At 49.6% G+C, this 21,609-nt stretch overlaps 2 protein-coding genes and 1 long non-coding RNA gene across 9 annotated transcripts in view; 1 reads left to right on the top strand and 2 right to left on the bottom strand.

Moving 5' to 3' along the window:
• Positions 1 to 15,024, bottom strand: part of PPP5C (protein phosphatase 5 catalytic subunit) — a 39,018-nt gene extending 23,994 nt beyond the window's left edge. The window contains exons 1-2 of the mRNA XM_017502536.1: positions 14,806 to 15,024; positions 9,497 to 9,738 (exon numbers count right to left, since the gene is read on the bottom strand). Coding sequence (XP_017358025.1) covers positions 9,497 to 9,738; positions 14,806 to 14,926 — 363 coding nt within the window. The 5' untranslated portion in view covers positions 14,927 to 15,024. The remainder of the gene's footprint in view (positions 1 to 9,496; positions 9,739 to 14,805) is intronic.
• A 74-nt stretch (positions 15,025 to 15,098) lies between these two features.
• Positions 15,099 to 15,556, top strand: LOC108285379. The gene is made up of 2 exons (XR_001817565.2): positions 15,099 to 15,222; positions 15,417 to 15,556. It is a non-coding gene; the product is annotated as an uncharacterized LOC108285379 (long non-coding RNA).
• Positions 15,557 to 20,996: 5,440 nt separating this feature from the next.
• HIF3A (hypoxia inducible factor 3 subunit alpha) overlaps positions 20,997 to 21,609 on the bottom strand; it is a 42,656-nt gene continuing 42,043 nt past the window's right edge. For all 7 annotated transcript variants that reach the window (XM_037729263.1, XM_037729261.1, XM_037729259.1 and 4 more), the window contains one exon: positions 20,997 to 21,571. In XM_037729263.1, the coding sequence (XP_037585191.1) occupies positions 21,474 to 21,571 (98 nt within the window). In that variant the 3' untranslated portion in view covers positions 20,997 to 21,473. The remainder of the gene's footprint in view (positions 21,572 to 21,609) is intronic.

Here is a 21,609-nt window from a genome sequence, read left to right as displayed (position 1 = left end):
AAAAAAAAAAAAAAAAAAAAAAAAATGCTTACTTCTTAGGCTTTTGCTATGAATTAAGGTTACTAAGAGTTAAAATTCTAATATATGATAACCAAGGGAAACAATTCTATATACAGAGTGTCTAAGATGTAGGTTTGGTAAAGAAGGTTATACACAGGACAGAGGATGTGGTTTTGTTAAAGGAAAAGTAATTTTATCTAGCTGAGAGGTAATTTAAAGGTTGTATTAATTTGAAGGAATAAAAGAAGGGAAAAAATGTGATAAACTGAATAGCTATGCAAAGTTGGGGGAAAAAAGAATAGAAAAATTTGTAAGAGATTATAAAAGATTCACGGAAATCTTATCTTGTAGGGTCAAAGCTGATTGAGATTGGATAAATTTGTTTATAAGGTTTTATTAAAATTAGTTTTATCATAAATAATACACTGATGCAAAGGGAGAATTTGGCTTTCTCTTTTGAACAATATTTTGGTGTAGTAATAATAAGAGATAAAAGATTTTTCATTTACCTTTGGGTAAATTACAAAACAAAAAACAAAAATAAAAATAAAAATAAAAAAAAGAAAAAACAAAGGAGGGGAGAGAAAGATTCTGTTGCTCTTATGCTGTCTTTATTTGGTCTTTTGATTGTTTGGGAAACTGAGTCTCCTCTCTACCAAAGAGTAAAGGTTTTGGTTTTTGAAATCTTCTAATTATCACTTAGGCTAAATAAATGACTATTATTTCAAAGTGATGTGTGATCCCATTTTGATTAAGTGTTTTAAACCTTTGACACATTTGCAGGGTTTACAAAATCAAATTTCAGGGCTGGGTGTGGTGGCTCACATGTGTAATACCAGCACTGTGGGAGGCTGAGGCAGATCACTTGAGGCAGGGAGTTCAAGACCAGCCTGGCCAACAGAGCAAAACCCCATCTCTACTAAAAATACAAAAAAATTTAGCTGGGTGTGGTAGCACATGCCTATAATCCCAGCGGAAGCTGAGACACAAGAATCACTTGCCCCCGGGAGGCAGTGGTTGCAGTGAGCCAAGATTGTGTGAATGCACTCCAGCCTGGGCCATAGAATGAGACTTTGTCTCAAAAAAAAAAAAAAAAAATCATCAAATTTCATATTCTAAAATTAAGCTTTTTTGACCTCGAACTAACTTTTGATGCTGGGGCCCGTGGAAGTCCAAGAGAGAACATGTTAGGCTTATTTGGGATGTAAAAACTATAAGGGAAGTATTGTCACATAGGAAATGATGTTGATCTTTTTTGTTGTATTTGTATGAATGTAATTAGTATATGTTATAAAATTGTATAGATTTCTGAAAAACAAAACTGTGTCTTGGTCTATGTTATCAGTTATAATTCTGATTTTTTTAAAAGGGTTTTATTTATTTTATCATTATTATTACTATTTTTTGAGACTGAGTTTCGCTCTTGTTGCCCAGGCTGGAGTGCAATGGTGCGAGCTTGGCTCACCTCCACCTCCACCTCCCGGGTTCAAGCGATTCTCCTACCTCAGCCTCCTGAGTAGCTGGGATTACAGGCACGTGTCACCACATCCAGCTAATTTTTTGTATTTTTTGTAGAGAAGGGGTTTCTTCATGTTGGCCAGGCTGGTCTTGAACTCCTGACCTCAGGTGATCTGCCCGACTCGGCCTCCCAAAGTGCTGAGATTACAGGCTTGAGCCACCTCGCCCCGCCTTTTTTTTTTTGAGATGGGGTATCGCTCTGTCACCTATCCTGGAATACAGTGGCTCGATCTCAGCTCACTGCAACCTCTACCTCCCAGGTTCAAGCGAATCTCCTGCCTCAGCCTCCTGAGTAGTTGGGACTACAGGGACGCACCACCATGCCTGGATAATTTCTGTATTTTTAGTAGAGATGGGGTTTCACCATGTCGGTCGGGATGGTCTCAATTTCTTGACCTCTCATGATCTGCCCACCTTGGCCTCCCCAAGTGCTGGAATTACAGGCGTGAGCCACCGCACCTGGCCATAATTCTGACTGTAATGTTAAACTGCATGACGTGGAAATAACCAAATTTCCTGGTCACTTGCGTCTTTAACCATAGCTATTCTAAGTCCTTCGTCATATACAGGCAATTATTGTTTTACAATAATAATGGTTTCTGATAACTTTGGGGATTATACCATCGAACTTGGTAAAAACTTTCAGAACTCTAACAAAAAGATGATGGTTCATGAAGATTTTTAATAGAGTATCAAGTAGAACAAAAATTAATTACTTGTTCATAGGCCAGAACTGATGGAGGACTGAAGTGATTTTTATGGCTTTCTGTTTGAAACAGTGCTGATTCTTTTTATGTTTTGTTTTCCAGGGTTAAGAAAATTCTCTTCTTTTGAGCTATTTACAGCTTGTAACAATTGGGTAAAGTATACACATATATTTTATTTTGCTTTTTACTTTTATTTTACTCATTAAAAACTTTTTTTTTTTTTAATTTTTCGAGACAGGATTTCACTGTCTGCTGGAGTGCGGTGTTGCCCAGGCTGGAGTGTGGTGGCACAATCTTGGCTTACTGTAACCTCCGCCTCCTGGGTTCAGGCAATTCTCCTTGTGCCTCAGCCTCCCGAGTAGCTGGGATTACAGGCATGTGCCACCATGCCCGGTTATATTTCTTATTTTATTTAAAAACATAATAATAACTATAACTTTCTTTTAATAGAGGCAGGGTTTCACTGTGTTACCCAGTCGGGTCTTGAACCCCCGGGCTCAAGTGATTCTCCTGCCTTGGCATCCCAAAGGGCTGGGAATTACAGGGGTGAGCCACCACACCCGTGGCCGGTAAAGTATATTTTTGTGAGCAAAACTGAAACATATACCTTTCTCTCTAGCTAATTTCTCCAGAATTCACAAACTATTCATGAATATTCTTATTTTACTGCAATATAGTTGTTTGCATAAGAAAACAGTAAGAATCTGTTTCCTTTTGTAACAGGACACACTGAAAACACTGGTTATTTTACCAACAAGGCTTTGACTGGAATAGCATATTTTCAGATACGACCCGACTGCTTTCAAAGATTGGGGCTGACTTTACAAACCCAATGACATGGAAAAAATAGTGGTCTGGTATGTAACCTACACAGTTCCCTTACAAGGTCCCCGACCTTTCAGTAAGTAAAGAATGTTACTTTGGTTGGCGGTGGCTCAAGACTGTAATCCCAGCACTTTGGGAGGCTGAGGCAGGCAGACTGCTTGAGCCCAGGAGTTTGAGACCAGCCTGGGTAACATGGTGAAACCCTGTTTCTATAAAAAATACAAAAATTAGCTGGGCTTTGTGGCGCATGCCTGTAGTTCTAGCAACTACGGAGGCTGAGGTGAGAGTATTGCTTAGTCCCAGGAAGTCAAGGCTGCAGTGAGCCATGACTGCATGACTGCACTTTAGCCTGGGCAACAGAGCAAGAAACTGTCTTAAAAAAAAAAAAAAAAAAAAAAGTCATTTTCGGACAGGCCTAGGAACCTCAAGATATTTTGGGACCTCGAGAAGAGAGAAATTCACCTAATTTGTACAGTCTGATGGTGAATCTTTGGTTTGGCTTCACAGCTTCAAGAGGCTTTTAAAAGTCTAATCTAGGCCGGGAGAACCGGGAGCAGTGGCTCATCCTGCAATCCCAGCACTTTGGGAGGCCATGGTGGTCGGACCATGTCAGGTCATGAGTTTGAGACCAGCCTGGCCAACATGGTGAAACCCTGTCTCTACTAAAAATACAAAAATTATCTGGGTGTGGTGGCACATGCCTGTAATGCCAGCTACTCAGGAGCTAAGGAAGGAGACTTGCTTGAACTCACGAGGTAGAGGCTGCAGTAAGCTGAGATCGTGCCATTACACTCCAGCCTGGGTGGACAGAGCAAGGTTGTTAAAAAACAAACAAAAGGTCTCATCTGAAATTCCTCATTAAAAAGTTCCAGGAAAGTCAATGTAAAAGGAGTCTATATGGTTAGTTACTAATCTTGTTGTACTTTATACAAATAAAGTATAACACTAAAACTTATTTTGAGAAAAACGCGGTCCTGCTATGATCTGTCTTTGGTAAAACTGAGGGACTGGAGACAGTAGCACACGTGTGTTTAGATTCTAGCCCTGACCATTGTTTTTGGTTATTATTATTTGCCTACAATTTGTACTGAGTCTTGAATTCTATCTTGGCCACGCCAAGAACTCAAAGCAGAAGCTGGGTCTAATTTTCCTCATGATGTTTTTTAGTTGGCTCCCTAATTGGAAAAGGCTCTTTTTTTCATCCTGGCATATACATTCTGTTTCATTATAATCCTTATGTGCATTATATTTCTACTATTTAAATTACTAATCTTATTGTTTTGCTTCTTCCAAGAAAATGAAAATCATGGTATTCTGAAGCCTGGAGATGATTCAACGCGCAGCAGCAGCTGTATAAATCAGTGACTTGATTCAGGTCTTCTTGTTACCACCCTGTAAGGCCATCCTAATTCAGCTTTTGGACACTGAAAATTCCTCACTGAGCCATCTCCTCCCTGCTCCCCACATGGAACAGGACTGTCCTGGAGTGAGCCTTCCCAACGACGAGGTGGACCCTGACACTCAGACTTTGATCACTGTTTTCAAGAAGAAAGATTTTTATTACAAGAGAAAAATGAGAAAGAAAAGAAGCTTTTTCTTGAATAATGCAAACCCCCTTTAAATGATCAAGCCCAGAGAGGAACTGGAATCAGAGCGCAGTCATGTCTCACTCCCTAGCTTGAGAAAAATACTCATCCCCCAAAGCCACTTACTCTGTGGACTTGAGACTGACCGATGCCACAAACAGCTACACATCAACCTAACAACGCCATACATGGATGCCGTAACTTACACCCTGTAACTGAGCAACCCAGAACCAAGTACTAATCAATGTTATTTTTGTAAACCAATGAGAATTCCTGAAAAACACCCTTTGTAATCACTGCTCTCCTGATTTATCCTTTTGCCTTTAAAAGCTTGAGCCTATCTGCTCTCTAGAGCATTTCCCAAGGTAATGTGGAAGTGGCTCCCAGGCTGGTCCTCAACCTTGACCCAAATAAAACCTCTACTTATATTAATTTTGCCTCAGCTTCTTCCTTTAGGAAAACAGGTGTGAATGAAGAGACAGGGGAACAGGAACTGAGGGTAAAGAAATGAATAAATGAGTTACGAATTAAGAAAAATCAAGTATTACATTAATACTCTGAAAGAGGCTCAGAGCAAGAGGTGACACTGCCTCTTACCTCAATTACACCTAATGCCTGAAAGGGGGAAGCTATGTATTTGCTGAGATCACGCCTGCTTTTGGAAACTGACAAGGTTGAAGAAAAACCTGCAGACCTGACTGGTCTCACCCTGGGAGACATAATCATATAATATGATGGACTAGACTAATTACTAATGACTGAATGGAGTTCTAGTAACAAACTGGCCAGTAGCACCTTTTGAGTTGTATATTGTTTTGGTATTAGGAAACTGTGTTTGAAGAGCACGGGTAGACTGTGGTACTGTGAAACATAGGTTTGATATTCATCACATCCTGTTTCCTGGTACACAACCCCTAAAATCTTTAGAATCTCCAAAGCGATATTTTTGTTTGCTCACGTGTTGACTAATGGCTAGCCACCCCTACGTAGCTTCAGGATGGGGGCTGGTCACTGGAATGACCAAAGTGGGACTGTAAGGTTGGAATGTTTCAGCCTCACCCTACAACCTCTGGGAGGGGAGAAGGGTTGAAGGTGTTAAGCTGATCACCAATGGCCAATGGTATAATTAATCATGCCTATATAATGAAGCTTCCATAAAAACTCAAAAGGACTGGGTCCACGGAGCTTCTGAATAGATGGAGGTTCCTGCAGGGTGGTGCACAAGGAGAGGGTGCGGAAGCCCTGCGCTCCATCCTACACATCACCCGCACATCTCCTCATCTGTATCCTTTGTTACATCCTTTATAATAAACTGGTAAACGTGTTTCCCTGAATTCTCTGAGGGAATTCTCTAGCAAATTAACTGAACCCAAGGAGTGGGTCACAGGAACCCTAATTAATATCCAGTCAGTCAGAATCACTGGCAAATAACCTAGGTCTTGTGATCAGCATCAGAAAAGAGGGACGAGTGGGGACTGAGTCCTCAACTTGTGTAATCTAATGCTATCTCTAGACAGACAGAGGCAGAATTAATTTAATTAGGTAACACCCAGCTGGTGTCCACTGCAGAATCCACTGCTTGGCTGTGGGTAGGGGTAAATCCCCACTCCCTTTGGTGACCAGCAGTCACAGAAACTTTCTATGTTAATTGTTGAATCAGAGAACAGAAAAAACACTTTGGGGCCGAGTGTGGTGGCTCCTGCCTGTAATCTGAGCCCTTTGGGGAGCCAAGGTAGGCAAATCACTTAAGCCTAGGAGTTTAGACCAGCTTGGGCAACATGGTGAAACCCCATCTCCACAAAAATTAGCTGGGCATGATGATGCCCACCTGTAGTCCCAGGTACTCGGGAGGCTGAGGTGGGAGGATCGCTTGAACCCAGGAGGTGGAAGTTGCAGTGAGCTGAGATTTGTGCCACTGTACTCCAGCCTGGGCAGCAGAGAGAGACTGTTTCAAAACAGAAAGAAAGAAAGAAAAAACACTTTGGTTGTTATTCCTATATTCTCACCTCCTTTAACAGATAAGGACACTGAGGCCTGGGAGAAAAGGTACTGAAAGCCACACAGCTGCTATCCAATCTGGGCTGGCTGTGAGCCTAGACGTCCTGAGCCCAGAGCCTGCCCCTCCAACCCCTGCACTGCTGATCTCAGACCTCTGCCTGCAGCCCACACGTAAAATAGGGATTTTTATAACACACCCAACACACATCTGATCAGTGTTTCACAAAACAATACTGATACACACTTCCTCCAAACAATGAACCGTTTTTTCTTTTCTATTTAATGAGGAGAAAAGTGCTAAAGTCATTCAACTGGCTGTGGCCCAGGAACAGTCACAAGCATGGACTGGGGGTTCAAGTCTCAGCTCTGCCACTTCCCTGCCGGGTGACCTTGGAGGAAGGACTTTCCCTATCTAGGCCTCAGCTTGAATTCAGGCACACAAAGGGCTCCCGGCAGTGCTGGGCCGAGAGTGAGCCGGCAGCTGAGGAAACTGAGGCTAAGGGGCTCCCTCACCCAAGGCCAAGGTTATGTCTTTGCTCTGCTTCCCTGGCGAGCTCCTGGTCTAAGAGGAAACTCTAGCATCTGGCAAGCAGGAGGCAGAGTCTTGGGAAGATGAGCTGCCCCAGGACACATGGAGCCTGAGGAACTGTGCAGAAGGGAGCAGGGCTGAAGGCCTGTAGGTATGTGGATAGCCTGGTGACAGGTAAGCCCTCAGGCTCATGCGGGGGGCCCCAATGCTGCTGGGAGAGCCCCTATGGGGAAACGGGCCATGACAATTTAGATGCTGGGTGTTCTTCAGAAGACTCTGAATTCCCCACCCCCTCAACCCTCCCTGCCATCTGCCAGGCCTGGGACACAGCTCAGACGTGGCACACCCACAAGACGGCTGGAACCAACCAGTCCAGCCTTAGGGAGTATGCAGGGATGGGCCCTAGACTGGGCCAGAGCCTTGAAAAGAGCCCTTGCTCCTTACCATGTGGAAAGAAGCTCCTGAAGCCCCACACAGGACGAAGACCCTGCCCTAAACCTGTCCTTGGGGCTCCTCTCTTCTGCCCCACTGTCTCCCCAGGGCCCCTTCCCACCTGGAGCCCTGCCCCAATCCAACACCGACTGTTCTTGGTTACTCATTATGGAGCCCTGCAGCCCCAGTGACCTTTACTCAACCCACAGCCACCCAGGAGGTGGCCACTCCTCCTGTCACCATTTTCTAGATTAGGACACCAAGAGACAATGAGGGAGGGGCTTGGCCAAGAATGGCTCTGCTCTGCTGCCCCTGCCCCCGCCCTCCTAGGTGTCACCCCAAATCCCCACCACATCTCCGCCCCCATCCTGATATGTGTCCCCTGGCCCCATGCTTGGCTCAAGCCTTCACCTGGCCTGAAGGCCACCCTCCACCCAGGCCAGTGGCCAGCAGCCGGTCCAGCTGTCTGAGCTGGCTCCCACCGACGGCAGACTTGTGCTCTCAGCCCCCCAACAACTGCAGACTCTCAGTTCTCAGCTCCTCAGTTGCCCCTCTCTACACGACAGAAACAGCTCCAAGTGTGATGGTTGCAACGGAAGGAGGAAGTGCCGGGTGGGGGCAGGATAACAATCCACTCGGCACACACTGACCAAGCCCCTGCTGCACTGACCCCCCTCACAGGACAAGCACACATCCCCTTCTCACGAAGGGGACTCTGAAATAGGAGAGATAAGGCCCTGAGGGCCAGGCCTCCTGGGTTCAAATCCTAGCTCTGCCACTAACCAGGTGGGGGTCACTGGGCAGGTGACTTCACCCCTTGGGGCCTCAGTTTCCTCATCTGTGCAACGGGAGTAATCTGTTTCCCCCTCTCAGGGTCCTGCGATGATTCCGCCAGCCTCCCTGAAGGAAGGTGCTGAGCACACCTGGTGTGAAGGTATGTGCTCACTCTGCAGGGCCTCGTGCCGTCAGGAGTATCATCAGGTGGGTGAGGGCACTAGCGAATTCTCACTGTGCCCTAGGTCCCCCCCCATCAGCATATCACATATATCCCGTCTGCTGTCCCTGGCAGCGTATCACCCTTCCTACTTTTTCTTTTCTTTTTTTTTTTTTTTGAGACAGGGTCTCACTGTGTCACCCAGGCTGGAGTGCAGTGGCGAGAGTACAGCTCACTGCAGCCTTGAGCTCCTGGGCTCAAGTGATCCTCTTGCCTCAGCCTCCTGAGTAGCTGGGACTAAAGGTGTGTGCCAGCATGCTTGGTTAATTTTTATATTTTTTGTAGAGATGAGGTCTCCTCCCTATGTGGCCCAGGCTTGCCTCAAACTCCTGAGCTCAAGCAATCCTCCCACTCCAACCTGCCAAAGTGCTGGGATTACCATTGAGGGCCACCATGCTGGAATGCCCTTTCTATTTTCTGCAAAGTGCAGATCGTCACCTGCAATTATCTTGTTAACCTATCCAGTGGTGGGTCTTCTCCCTGCCCCTGAAAGACAAGCTCCACTAGAAGAAGGAAGGGGGTGTGGCTCCTGTCCAGCACTGGTACTAACGGCGACAATAACCAGCAGGTGACGCATCACAGGACACCAACCCCGTGCCGGGCACTGGTCTACTCATGGGAAAAGCAGAAGCTCACTTTTCCTCACAGCTACCCTTGAGGCTGACCCCTTGTTCTCCTCATTTCACAGATGTGGAAAGGAAGGCGCAGAGGCGGGGTAACTGGCCCAGGGTCACAAAGTATGAGATGGCTGAGCAGAGCTGTGGCCTGGGCCAATGCCCCTTGGGCACTTGCTGGCTGAGTGAGTAGTGAGCAGAGGTGTGAACGGCCCCTCACACCCACCCCTGCCAGCCCAGCCCGCGACATCCGCCTGGCTCAGACACCAGGCCTGGCCCACTCCCCAGCTCACCGTCTCGTAGTCTCGCAGCGCGGCCCGGAACTTGCCCAGCGCCATGTTGCTGGCAGCCCGACGGTAATAACCCTTGATGTACTTCTTGTCCAGCTCAATGGCCCGCGTGGCATCTCCCAGTGCGTAGCCGTAGCACTCGGTCCGCAGGTAGGCCAAGCTGCGGTTGCCATAGTAGATGGCATTGTTGGGGTTCAGCTCGATGGCCTGGCTGTAGAACTTGATGGCGTTCTCGTAGTCCTTGGCTGTGGAGATGGAAAGAGGGATGAGGCAGTGCTCCAACCCTGCGAGGACAGGCCCTGGGCTGGGTGGCGGCCAGTCTCCCCACTCACAGATGGGGAAGCTGAGAGCCACGCTAAGCCCAGAGACGTCTCTTCAGCCTGCCCCTCCTGCCTGTCCCAACTAACCTAGCTCAGGGCTTGTCCTCTCGGCCACAATCTCCAGGAATGAACAGATTCCACATACTCGCCCACCCACCCATCCAGCCCCAAGCGGGGCACTAGCAGCAGACTGAGGGAAGAGCACTTTGATAGGAGGAAGAGCACATGCTGAGGCCCAGGGCCAGGTGGACGCCCAGAGAGGGGTGACCCTTGTCTGAGGGCCAGTGAGAGCTAGGGTGGCTGGGTGGAGTAGGCAGGGGGAAGACAGGTGAGGCAGGGAGGCTGGTGGGATAGATCCCTGGGGCCCGGGCAGCCACAGCGAGGCCCGGGCATTGATGTTCTAAGTGTGGAGTGACAGGATGTGACATCTGGCAAGGAGGAGAGGTCGGATTTTATCTGAGATGAGCTACAGCTGTGCCCTGCACTGTACAGCCTGACCTGTGGAATCCTCATCTCTACTTGAGTAAGGACCATCTGATGCTCATTTTACAGACAAGCCATGGAGGTCTTGTTCAAGGTCAAATGCCCTGTCTGCACCTGCAGAGCCAGGCTTGATTCCTCCCTCATACCCATTTGACAGGCAGGAGAGTCAAGGCTTGCACAGCCTTAGAGACTGGGTTGCCACAGCCCCTGGGCTCTCCTGTGCCAGCCATGTCCACTCTCATTGTCGCCATTAGATAATGAGTGTGTCCCTCCAGAGCCGTGAGCCCCAGGAGGGCAGGGCCCGGGACTTCCCAGAAACAAGCAAGGGCAGAACCAGGCAGCCCAGATCTGACCGACCCTCCCTGGAATGCCAGTGCCTTCGAGGACTCCTTCAGGCCTACTGGCTGTGGTCCAGAGGCTGCCTGGCCAGCATTCCTGCCGGGGAAGCTGTTACTCGAGTGGTACAGGGAGGGGAGCATGGAGTCTCAGGGCCTGACACCCGGCTCTGCAGATCTCTAACACAAGGCCACAGGCAAACAGCCCCCTCTTTCTGAGCTCTGCCTCACTGGATGGCTGTGAGGGTTTTATGAACTCATGTAAGAAAACTGGCTGCAGCAAATGAAGCCATCAGAAGTGAGTGCATGAATGACTAAAGGGAGGAAGTGAAGGGAATAAGAGGAAATGGGAGGGGCCTGTACTCCAGGGTTCGATCCACATGCCATAACCTGGCCCTATTCTACGCGCTTTACCAACAGGAGCATACTTAAGCTTCAAGACATTCCCCATTTTAGATGTGAGGAAACAGAGGCACAGAGAGGTTAAGTCATTTGTCCAGGCATCACTGAGCAGGTAGAGGAAGACACAGGGTTTGAACTCAGGCAGCCTGAGCTCTCAACCATGACCTGCTTCCTCTGCACGAGCTCTTAAACTTGGAGTCTCTTAGGGGTTAAGCATAAGCTCCCACCCCCACCTTTTTCCACAAGCGGGGCACTGAGGCCCAGAGAGAGGGGAAGAGAGTTGAGACACGTCCTTTGGAATCAGACCTGAGATGGGGACCAGGCTCTGCCCCCAAGACTTCTGGAATAGACCTCAACTTACAGAGCAACCAGCCACAGTTGAGTGGACAGTCCTCTGATCCCGGGACCTCTCTTCTCCTCAACAGGGCCAGGATGCCTCTGAGAGGAACCTGAACTTGGGAGCCAAGCACGTGTAGAGGAAGGGGATATCCGGGCCCTGCTGCTCACACACTCTGACCTTGGGCAAGTGGTTTTGCTTCTCTGAGCCTTGCTTCCTTTATAAAACAAACAGGGCCACTCCCAGCCATCACCCAGCCCCTGGGGAGGATTAAACCCCATGGCTTACCTGGCTACCACAAGGCTCAATTAAGGTGAGCTGTAATTATTCTTTTTATTGTTATTCCCAAAGCCCTGGAGCCTGGGGCTCTGTGCCTGCTACTGCCTGCCAGACGGGAGGGGCCTGGGCCAGCAGGGCCGTTCTCCTCCACCAGCTCAGTGCCAGGTCCCTCTGGCTGCTGCCCAGCCCCAGGACTCCTGAGAGCCTGGATCCCAGGTCCTGGGGGGCAACGGGCTCCTCCCAGCGGCTGCTGTGGCCCAGAATTCTGACCTGACCTCAGCAGCAACCCCCATGCAGGCTGCTCCCATCCCAGGGAAGTCTACCTTCCACTCCTTCACCCAGCTGACACTGAGCCTCGACCTGGACTCAACCCCCAAAGCTCAGCAGTCATTTCACTTCTTCAGCCAAGTCAGCCTCCTGAGCATCTCTCAGATCCAGCCACTCCCTTCTCACCCTCCAGTCCCACCCAGCCCTGGCCTGGCCTCTCCTGCCCAGGCTCCGGCCTCAGCCTCCACCTGACCTCGCAGCCTCTCGTCCTGCCCCTCCAGAGGAGTGTTCCTAAAGCACAAACCTTCTTTTCCCTACTCAGAAACTCCCAGGGCTCCCCCAGAAGCCCCACCCCCACCCCAGAAAGCCCTGACTCCTCCCTATGGCTCTTCTCTTCACAATCTGCTCCCTGCAGCCTCATCATAACCTCCTCCAGCCCCTACACTGCAGCCCCACTCACGGCCTCCATGCCAAGCTCCGACTGCCTTTGGGACTTTGCCACCTTTTTTTTTTTTTCCTGCCTGGAGTACCGTCCACCCTCTCTCCAGGCAGCCACTCTCAATTCCTCTCTGAAACACTTCTTGAAGCTATTTCTGTCCCACCAGCCGGGTTGGCGATCACCACCCCTCACCTGTCCACCAATCTAGTCTCCTTCCTGTCTTACCCTGGCATCCAGTATCCGCATGGCAGCCAGGGATCTTTTCTGAACGCTAATTGAACCATGGCATCCACCACCCTCAGGACAACACCCATGCTTCCCACTCTGTCTTTCAAGGCTCTGCCTCTGGCCTCATCTCTCACTGGCCCTAACTCCCTCTCACTGCTGCCACCAGATCAAACTTCTCCACACTTTGCCTGGCTCTCTTCCAGGGCTCTATATCCTTTCCACTCCCCTCACTCTTCCCACCCGCTTCCCCCTCCTGCCCCGCCTTCTCCAGGGTTTTGCTGCTGCAAGTCTCCCCTCTCTCATGCAGAATCAGTTCTCCATCTCTACCAGACTCTCTTCCATTTCTACAAAAAGCCCATCTTCCCCTGACACTGCATGTTCTCTTCTTTCCACCACCCCCCCATTTCTCCACTCCCCTTCAGAACCAAAATACTCCAAACACTTGTTAACATTTGCTGTCTGCACTTCCTCCCCTCCCATTCACTCTTCAGCGCCCTCCTGGCTGCCACCACCCCCATCATTCCCCAACAACTGCTCCTGTCAACATCACCACCAGCATCCACAGACTGAAAGCCAATGGCCAGTGCTTGCCTTGGCAGCATCTGACCCAGGGCACCAGCTCTTTCTTCTAGAAGCACTCTCTTTTCTCAGCCTTCCTGACACCTTTCCTGGCTTCCTTTCCACCTCACTAAGTGCTCCTCCTTAGCCTTCCCCTTTTCTGCTTGGGTTCTGTCCTAAGTGCCCCTGCTAGACCCTCTTCCTAGATGATCTCATCCATTCCCAACCATAGTTTGATCATGCCCAAATTCTTCTCCAGCCCAGACTGGCCCATCTCCTTACTCAATGTGTCCTCTTATAGGGCCGGGCACGGGAGCTCACGCCTGTAATCCCAGCACTTTGGGAGGCCGAGGCAGGCAAATCACCTGAGGTCAGGAGTTCAAGACCAGCCTGGCCAACATGGTGAAACCCTGTATCTACTAAAAATACAAAATTTAGCCGGGCGTGGTGGTGTGCATCTACAATCCCAGCTACTAGGGAGCCTGAGGCAGAAGAATCACTTGAACCTGAAAGGCAGAGGTTGCAGTGAGCCGAGATGGTGTCATTGCACTCCAGCCTGGGCAACAAAGGTGAAACGTCTCAAAAAAAAAAAAAAAAAAAAAATCCAAACTAGTCTTTGCAATGACTCAGGAGACCCTGCATGATCTAGCCTCTATCCTAATCTCATCTTGTTAACAGTCTCCCCGTAACTAGCCAAAGCTCCAGCCATGCCAGAGTCCTTTCATTCCCCACCCCAGGGCCTTTGCACAGTCCGCTTTACCCTGAACATCCTCCCCAGTTCTCCCTCTGTGAGTTTCAGCTTAAATGCCTCCTGCTCAGAAAGGCTTTCCCCCACCCCCTATCTAGTAGCCTCCAACCCTTATTCCCTACCTCAACACCCTGTTGGTTTGCTTTCAAAGCACTCATCACAATTTAAGTATTTTACTTATTTAAATGTTTTTTTCATGTCTGATTCACCTGCAAAATTGCAAGCTAAGGACAGGGCCACATCCATCTCATTCACTGCTATATCCCCAGAGTCAAGCACAGTCCTTGGCACATAACAGGTACTCAATAAACATTTGTTGAGTTAATGAATGAATGGGTGCCCCACACCTGACTCCTTCTTAATATTCTAAGTGATACTATTCTTGGGGATCCCCAGCCCTACTCCCAAGGCCCCCACCATCACATTCCTTTTCCTTGGGTCACCCCAAATCTCCTACTTCCTTGCTCCCTCCATTTAATGATTCATTCCCCACCCCCACGATTGCCTTCTCTATTGGGACTGTCCCTCCTCTACCCACTACTTGGCGGCACCCACCCTAGGGGTCCCCATTCGGTAGCGCCATCATTCACTCTCCCACCACATGTCACTGCCTGGTAGCGCCCTCTACAGGCCTCACGTTTGGTAGCGCCCTCATTTCGGTCCCCCTCTCACCCCACACTTGGTGGCGCCCTCCTCAGTCCCCCCACTGAGTAGCACCCGCTCCGCACGCCACTCCTAGGTATCACTCTGCGAAGCCCCCTATGCCGCTCCTTGATAACGCCATCCCAGGCCTCCCCACGCCCGGTCACTTGGTAGTGCCTGCCCCGCGCCCAGGCTGCCGCTCCGCGTTGCCATGGTTCCGCGCGGGCCCGGCACCCCTCGGCCGCTGTCCACTCTCCCTGCCTGGCGGGCGCACCTTTGAAGTAGTCATTGGCCTGTGTCTTGAGCTCCTCTGCCCGCTTCAGAGCGCCATCAGCCGGGGGTTCATCCCGGGGGGGCTCAGCACACTCAGTCCGCTCGCCCTCCGCCATCGCCATGCCGCAAAGCGACCCCCACCCTGGCAACGGCCGCCAGCGGCACCCGGCCGAACCGTCGCGAAGGAGCGCCGGGTGGCCGCTGCCGCTGCCGCACAAGTGTCGTAAAGCGCGGGCCCTGAAGGCGCCCTTCACGCGCCTGCGCAGGTCCCTCTCGCCATAGAGCGCGCGGAGGACAAGGTGACCAGAGGGTACCCAGACCGTACCCCTAGTAGGAGCCAATAGCGAATGAGAGAAGGGGCGCGCGGGGAAACAGACCCGAGTGGCCTCTGCTCCCAAAGTTACCGTGTTCCAAGGCTGTAAAAAGTTTCTCGATTCTTAAAGTGGGATTTCCCCGCTGTCCTCTAGGGTTGGGGGGTGGGTTGTGAATGTCGCTGGCGGGTGTGGCTGCTTTGCAAGGCAGTGCCATGCCCAAGGGGAAGCGGGCCCCGGGCGTCGAGCCCTATTGTCAATTACCTGTGTGACCTTGGACAAATCTTCCCCTTCTCTCTAGGGCCTCAGTTACCCATCTGAAAAATGGGTGGTTTCTCAAGCCAAAACAGATCCAACCTAGAGGGTCAGCGTTTTCGAGTTTTTAACTGAAAGCACTCTGGATTTCAAGTCCTGAGCAAGGACCATAAGTGTGTTGCAGCATCTCCTTTCTCCCTGTGTTCAGCTTCCCAAATCCTGCATTGGCAAACTCTCCTGTTTGTCTTTTCCCATATTCTCTTGTCTGAGATCACAGCATTGATTGCATGCACTCTGCCTCTGTCGTTTACTCTTCACATGGCAGCTAGAGGTTCCCCCCCACCCTACATCACCCCCGACAGAGTCTCACGCTCTGTCGCCCAGGCTGGACTGCTGTGGCATGACCTCGGCTCACTGCAACCTCTGTCTCCCGGGTTCAAGTGATTCTCCTGCCTCAGCCTCCCAAGTAGCTGCTATTACAAGGCGCCTGCCACCATGCCCGGCTAATTTTTGTATTTTACTACATGTTGGCTAGGCTGGTCTGGAATTCCGGACCTCAAGCTATCCGCCTGCCTCAGCCTCCCAAAGTGCTAGGATTACAGGTGTGAGCTACCACGACCGGTGGAGGGATATTTCTAAGACATAAGACCATGATATACCCTCGCTCCCAGCCTTCCACGGCGCTAGTACCCTTAGGAGAAAACCCAAACTCCTGATTAGAAGACCCTGAATAGTCTAACCTCAGGCAGCATCTCCAGATTCCACCCCTTCCGCAACCTCCAAACACCACACACCCTTCCTGTCCGTCCTTCCCAAGCCCTCTTGTAGCGCTAAGTCCTGTAAGGCTATACTCTGGCTCCCCTCCTGGAAGCACAAGGTATTCCACTCCCAAATCTCTTGTTAGTCTAACTCCATCTCTCCCACTGGCCCTAAGCACAACAATCACCCGAAAGGGTAGATATTAGCATCATCTCCATTTTACAGATGAAGTCACAGACTTTCAGAGGTCAACGCATTTGACCAAGGTCACAACAACATAAGAAGGTGACAGAGCCAGGATCAGGAATCCCAGCTAATTCCTGTGTCCTTAATTCCCACTTTTTTTTTTTTTTTTTTTTTTNTTTTTTTTTTTTGAGATGGAGTCTTACTTTGTCGCCAGGCTGCAGTGCACTGGCACGATGTCAGCTCACTGCAACCTCCGCCTCCTGGGTTCAAGGTTCTCCTGCCTCAGCCTCCCGAGTAGCTGGGACTACAGGCACACGCCACCACGCCCGGCTAATTTTTGTATTTTTAGTAGAGATGAGGTTTCACCATGTTGGACAGGATGGTCTTGATCTCTTGACTTTGTGATCCTCCCTCCTCAGCCTCCCAAAGTGCTGGGATTATAGGCGTGAGCCACTGCACCCAGCCCCCTTACTTCCCACTCTACTGCCTCTGTATGTGCCAGAGCCTATCTTGGTGGGCTAGTAAATTTTTGTTTTGTTGGGTTTGTTTTGTTTGTTTTTGGGTTGGGGGAAAAGGAGGCTGCCATAAAGGATTTGAATTCTGGGTTTGACCAGCTAAATCCTTTCCTGACTGTGTGACCTTGGGCAAGTGATCACCTCTTCTGAGCCTCAGTTTCAACCTCTATGAAGTGGGGATAATAATTATGCCCATGATATAGGATTAGAGGGGAGTTTGATAACATGAGTACAGCATTTGCCAGACAGCCTGACACAGAGCAGGACTTTTATATTCACTCTGTTACAAACGCTCAAAGTGGGCTGGCCGCAGTGGCTCACGTCTATAATTGCAGCACTTGGGAAGACGAGGTAGGCAGATCCCTTGAGGTCAGGAGTTCAAGACCAGCCTGGCCAACATGGCAAAACCCCGTCTCTACCAAAAACACAAAATATTAGCTGGGCACGATGGTGTGTGCCTAAAGTCCCAGTTACTAGGGAGGTTAAAGCAGGAGAATTGCTTGAACCCGGGAGGCAGAGGTTGCAGTGAGCCGAGATCGTGCCACTGCACTCCAGCCTGAGCTACAGAGTGAGACTCCACCTCAAAAAACAACAAACAAACAAATAAACCAAACAAATACTCAGAGTCAGGCAGAGTACCTAGTGCTGTGATGGGACTTCCAAAGAGGGTTTTAGGGGGACTTTATCCAACTGGGGCAGGGAGGGAAGGCTTCCTGGAGTAGCTGGTACCTGAACCAAGATGTGAAATACAAGTAGGAGATAACCAAGTGAGGGGAGAGGGGAAGGGAGAGAGGCATGTAAGGCAGAAGGAACAGGAAGTGCAAAGGCTTGAGAGTGGTTTTCTTCCTTAAAGAAATTCCTATGTGCAATCCTTTGGGGGGGGGTATGAAAGTGACGCACATGACAACAGACACACCCACCTGCACATGAATCTAGGGACACACACATGTTCACTTAACTGTGGGGAATCACGTCACACAGACTCATATTTGTACCCAGAATTTCAGCATCGAAGAGTCTCACACATGTATAGAGAATCACATCATACAGACATATGCAGGTACAAAAAAAAAAAAAAAAAAAAAAAAAAAAAAAAAAAAAAAAAAAAAAAAAAAAAAAAAAAAAAAAAAAAAAAAAAAAAATCATAGCACCTTCCACACTCAGAAGAAGAGAAACCCAAAGTAACCAGAAACACGTAGAAGGCAGAATCATTTCACCCAGATACTAATATGCATGTGTAGAAGGAATCACAACCCCCTGCAACACAGGTTCACAGAATGTCATAGAGACCCACACACATACACAGAATAACAATGTGGGTACACAAATGCATGCACACACACACACACACACACACACACATACACACACACACAGAATCAGAAAGTAGCACGGGGCTGGCGTGGTGGCTCAAGCCTATAATCCTAGAACTTTGGGAGGCTGAGGCAGGGGGATCGCTTGAGCCCAGGAGTTTGAGACCAGTCTGGGCAACATGGCAAGGTTCCATCTCTACAAAAAATGAAAATAATTAGCTGGGCCTGGTGGCATCTGCCTGTAGTCCCAGCTACCGGGAAGGATGAGATGGGAGGATTGTTTGATCCCAGGAGGCTGCAGAGAGTCGTGATTGTACCACTGCACTCCAGCCTGGGGGAGATAGTGAGACGCTGTCTCCAAAGAAAGAAAGGGCTGGACACAGTTGCTTATGCCTGCAATCCCAGTACTTTGGGAGGCTGAGACAGGCAGATCACCTGAAGTCAGGAGTTCGAGACCAGCCTGACCAACGTGGTGAAACCCTGTCTCTACCAAAACTACAAAAATTAGCTGGGAATACTGGCACATGTCCGTAATTCCAGCTACTCAGAAGGCTGAGGCAAGAGAATCGCTTGAACCTGGGTGGCAGAGGTTGCAGGGAGCTGAGATTGTGCCACTGCACTCCAGCCTGGGCAACAGAGGGAGACTCCATCTCAAAAAGGAAAAAAAAGAAAAAGAAAGAAAGAGAGTAACATGGACACCCAGCCACTCAGTGTACCCACACTCCCAGAGGAGATCGAAAAGATGAGTCAATACACAGAGCTCTGGTGCCTACCAAGGTGAGGTCTTTATGGTGGTATAGAGACTGGTGAGTTTCAGAGCCAGTGTGGCTGGTCCAGTCCCTAGCCCAGCACAATTCCCTCCATTTAGGGCCCACATCACCTCCTGCGGGAGGGAGGGAGGTGTCAGACCCCCCCAATAGCACCAATCTAGACAGGCCACCCCCTGACAAAACAGAGCAAGCAGTGCCTTCCAAAAAGGGGGTAAATGGGGCTAAGAGGGGGATGCCTTTTCCTGTGGGAGACCAAGAACAGCACCATTTTTAGAAAGAAAGCTGTGGGGTAAGAGGAGCACACAGATGGTGGCAGAGAGCTGAGGGGTCCTGGCCTCTCCCTGCAGCCCGAAATATGCAGGCAGCGCTGTGCCTGTGTGTGCCTATGCAGCTGGAGAAGTCTTTGGATTGCAAGCCTCCCAAAGGGCGAGGGAGCCCCAAGTGCCCCAAACATGTGGGGTAAAGTCAAGGTAAGTGCATGTCTGGAGGGCTGAGGTGGGAAGTGGAGGGAGTTCTAGGACACAGAAATTGTAGGCAATGAGAATGGAGAGGCGTGAAGTCCAGGAGCAGCGCAGCTAGAGGGTAGGGGCCTGGAATGGGAAGACTTAAGACTGAAGGTTCAAACTGGAGTAAGCTCAGTGGGGTGGGAAGCTCAGAATATATTTAGGAGGGTGGGGTCTGGAATTAGGGAGTTGCGGTTATAAGATTCAGAACCAGAGGAATCTGTAGGGCAAAGTCTTGATTCCAGAATCAGAAGCATTTGGAGGCTGAATTATAGAACCAGAGGAATTTGGATCTGAAATCAAAGGCAGTTGGAAGCTGTGAGGCTTAAAAGCAGAGGAATTTATAGAATAAGGACTAGAATTAGAAAAAGCCTGGCTGTGCTCAGTGGTTCATGCCTGTAGTCCCAGCACTTTGGTGAGGCCAAGGAGGGAGAACTGCTTGAGCACAGGAGTTCGAGACCAGCCTGGGCAACATGGTGAAACCCCATCTCTTTATTTTTTTAAATAAAAAAAGCCTAAAGTCTGAGATCTAGAACCACAGAGATTCGGAAGCCGTAAGATCTGAATTAGGAGTTGAGGGTTGTAATATCTAAAACCAGGGAAATATATAAGGCAAAGTCTGCTTTTAGAAGATATTGAAGGCTGAATTCTAGACCCCGGGTAATTTGGAGTCACATCTTGAGTAAAGAGGAGTCTAGAAATTATGACGTCTAGAGCCAAGGGAAATTACGGGATGAGGTCTAGTGTCAGAAGACACTTGTAAGTCAGTTCTAGAACCAGAGAAAATAGCAGATCACCAGATGCTGAATCAGAGGACCACGGAGGCAGCAAGGTCTAGAAGTTGTACAGTCCAGAACTAGTGAGTGGAGCAGGTCATGAGGTTCAGAATCTAGGAGAACTAGAGCATGATCTGGTTCTAGAACTGGTTATTACAAGATCAAGACAGGACCGGGTGCAGTGGCTCAAGCCTGTAATCCCAGTACTTTGGGAGGCCAAGGCAGGTGGATCACTTGCGGTCAGGAATTCAAGACCAGCCTGGACAACAAGTGAAATACTGTCTCGACTAAAAATACAAAAATTAGTTAGGCGTGGTGGTATGCATCTGTAGTCCTGGCTATTTGGGAGGCTGAGGCAGGAGAATTACTTGAACCCAGGAGGTGGAGGCTGCAATCACACCACTGTACTCCAGCCTAGGTGACAGAGCAAGATTCCATCTCAAAAAAAAAAAAAAAAAAGAAGAAGAAGGTGAGGTCTAAACCAGACCATGCTGAAGGTTGTGTGGTCTAGAACCAGTGTAGGTCAGAGGTTATAGAGTCCGGAGCGGGAGCACATTGCAGGTTGCATAGTTTGGAAGCAGAGGAAGTGGGAGAACCATGAATGAAGTCAGTGTCCAGGCAAAACTGGGGGCAGCAGGAAGCCCAGAACGGAAGGGGCAGGCAGAGCAGACAGGCAGCATGGGGGGCTTTGGCCTCAATGGGAAGTCGCTGGGGGTAAGGTCTGGCCCAGAGCCTCCCCCCACTGACACCTGAGGAGGGGGGAAAGATCAGAGTCCCACATTCTTACAGACCCCAGGCAATTCATTGTGATTAAAAACCATATTATGAAATAGACAAAAATAAAAATAATAATACAAGAAGGACAGAAGGAAACGTGATCACGGTGACCTGTGGATCATCGTTCTCTCCAGAACGCGGAAACACAGACACGACCCCCTAACCCTCCCCACCCCTAATTCCCCAAAATAAAGCCAAGAGAGGCAGAGAAAGGGATAATGAGGTAACCAAGTATTGAGAACCCCAAGAGAAATCCTGAGAGGAGGAGGAGGAGGCAGGGACCCCCTCCCAGAGGTCACTGAGCTGAGACCACCCCAAAGAGTCCCCACATTGGGAGCAGGCAGAGGGGTGAGGGCTGAGGTAGGCCCGAGGTGGGCAGGGGGGCACTTAGAGGAGAGAGGGGGCCCTCTCCTGGCGCCCCCATCCTGTGCGTCGGCTGCCGGCTTGGAGTGTGGTTGAGGTCCTTTCTAGGGGAGGAGAAGGGAGACAGGGAGAGGAGCTGGCTCAGTCAGCCTGGCCCGAGCCTGCCGCTGGCTGGAAGTGGCCCCGGGGCTGGTCGGTGTCCCCATCTGAGTACGGAGAGAGCAGTGAGGGGCCCAGGCCTGCAAAGACGAAAGAGAAATGACAAATGAAAAGATGA

The sequence above is a fragment of the Cebus imitator genome, unplaced genomic scaffold (genome assembly GCF_001604975.1).
Source record: "Cebus imitator isolate Cc_AM_T3 unplaced genomic scaffold, Cebus_imitator-1.0 Scaffold296, whole genome shotgun sequence".
In the NCBI taxonomy this organism is placed as follows: domain Eukaryota; kingdom Metazoa; phylum Chordata; class Mammalia; order Primates; family Cebidae; genus Cebus; species Cebus imitator.
This window is presented reverse-complemented; position numbering and strand designations above follow the sequence as displayed.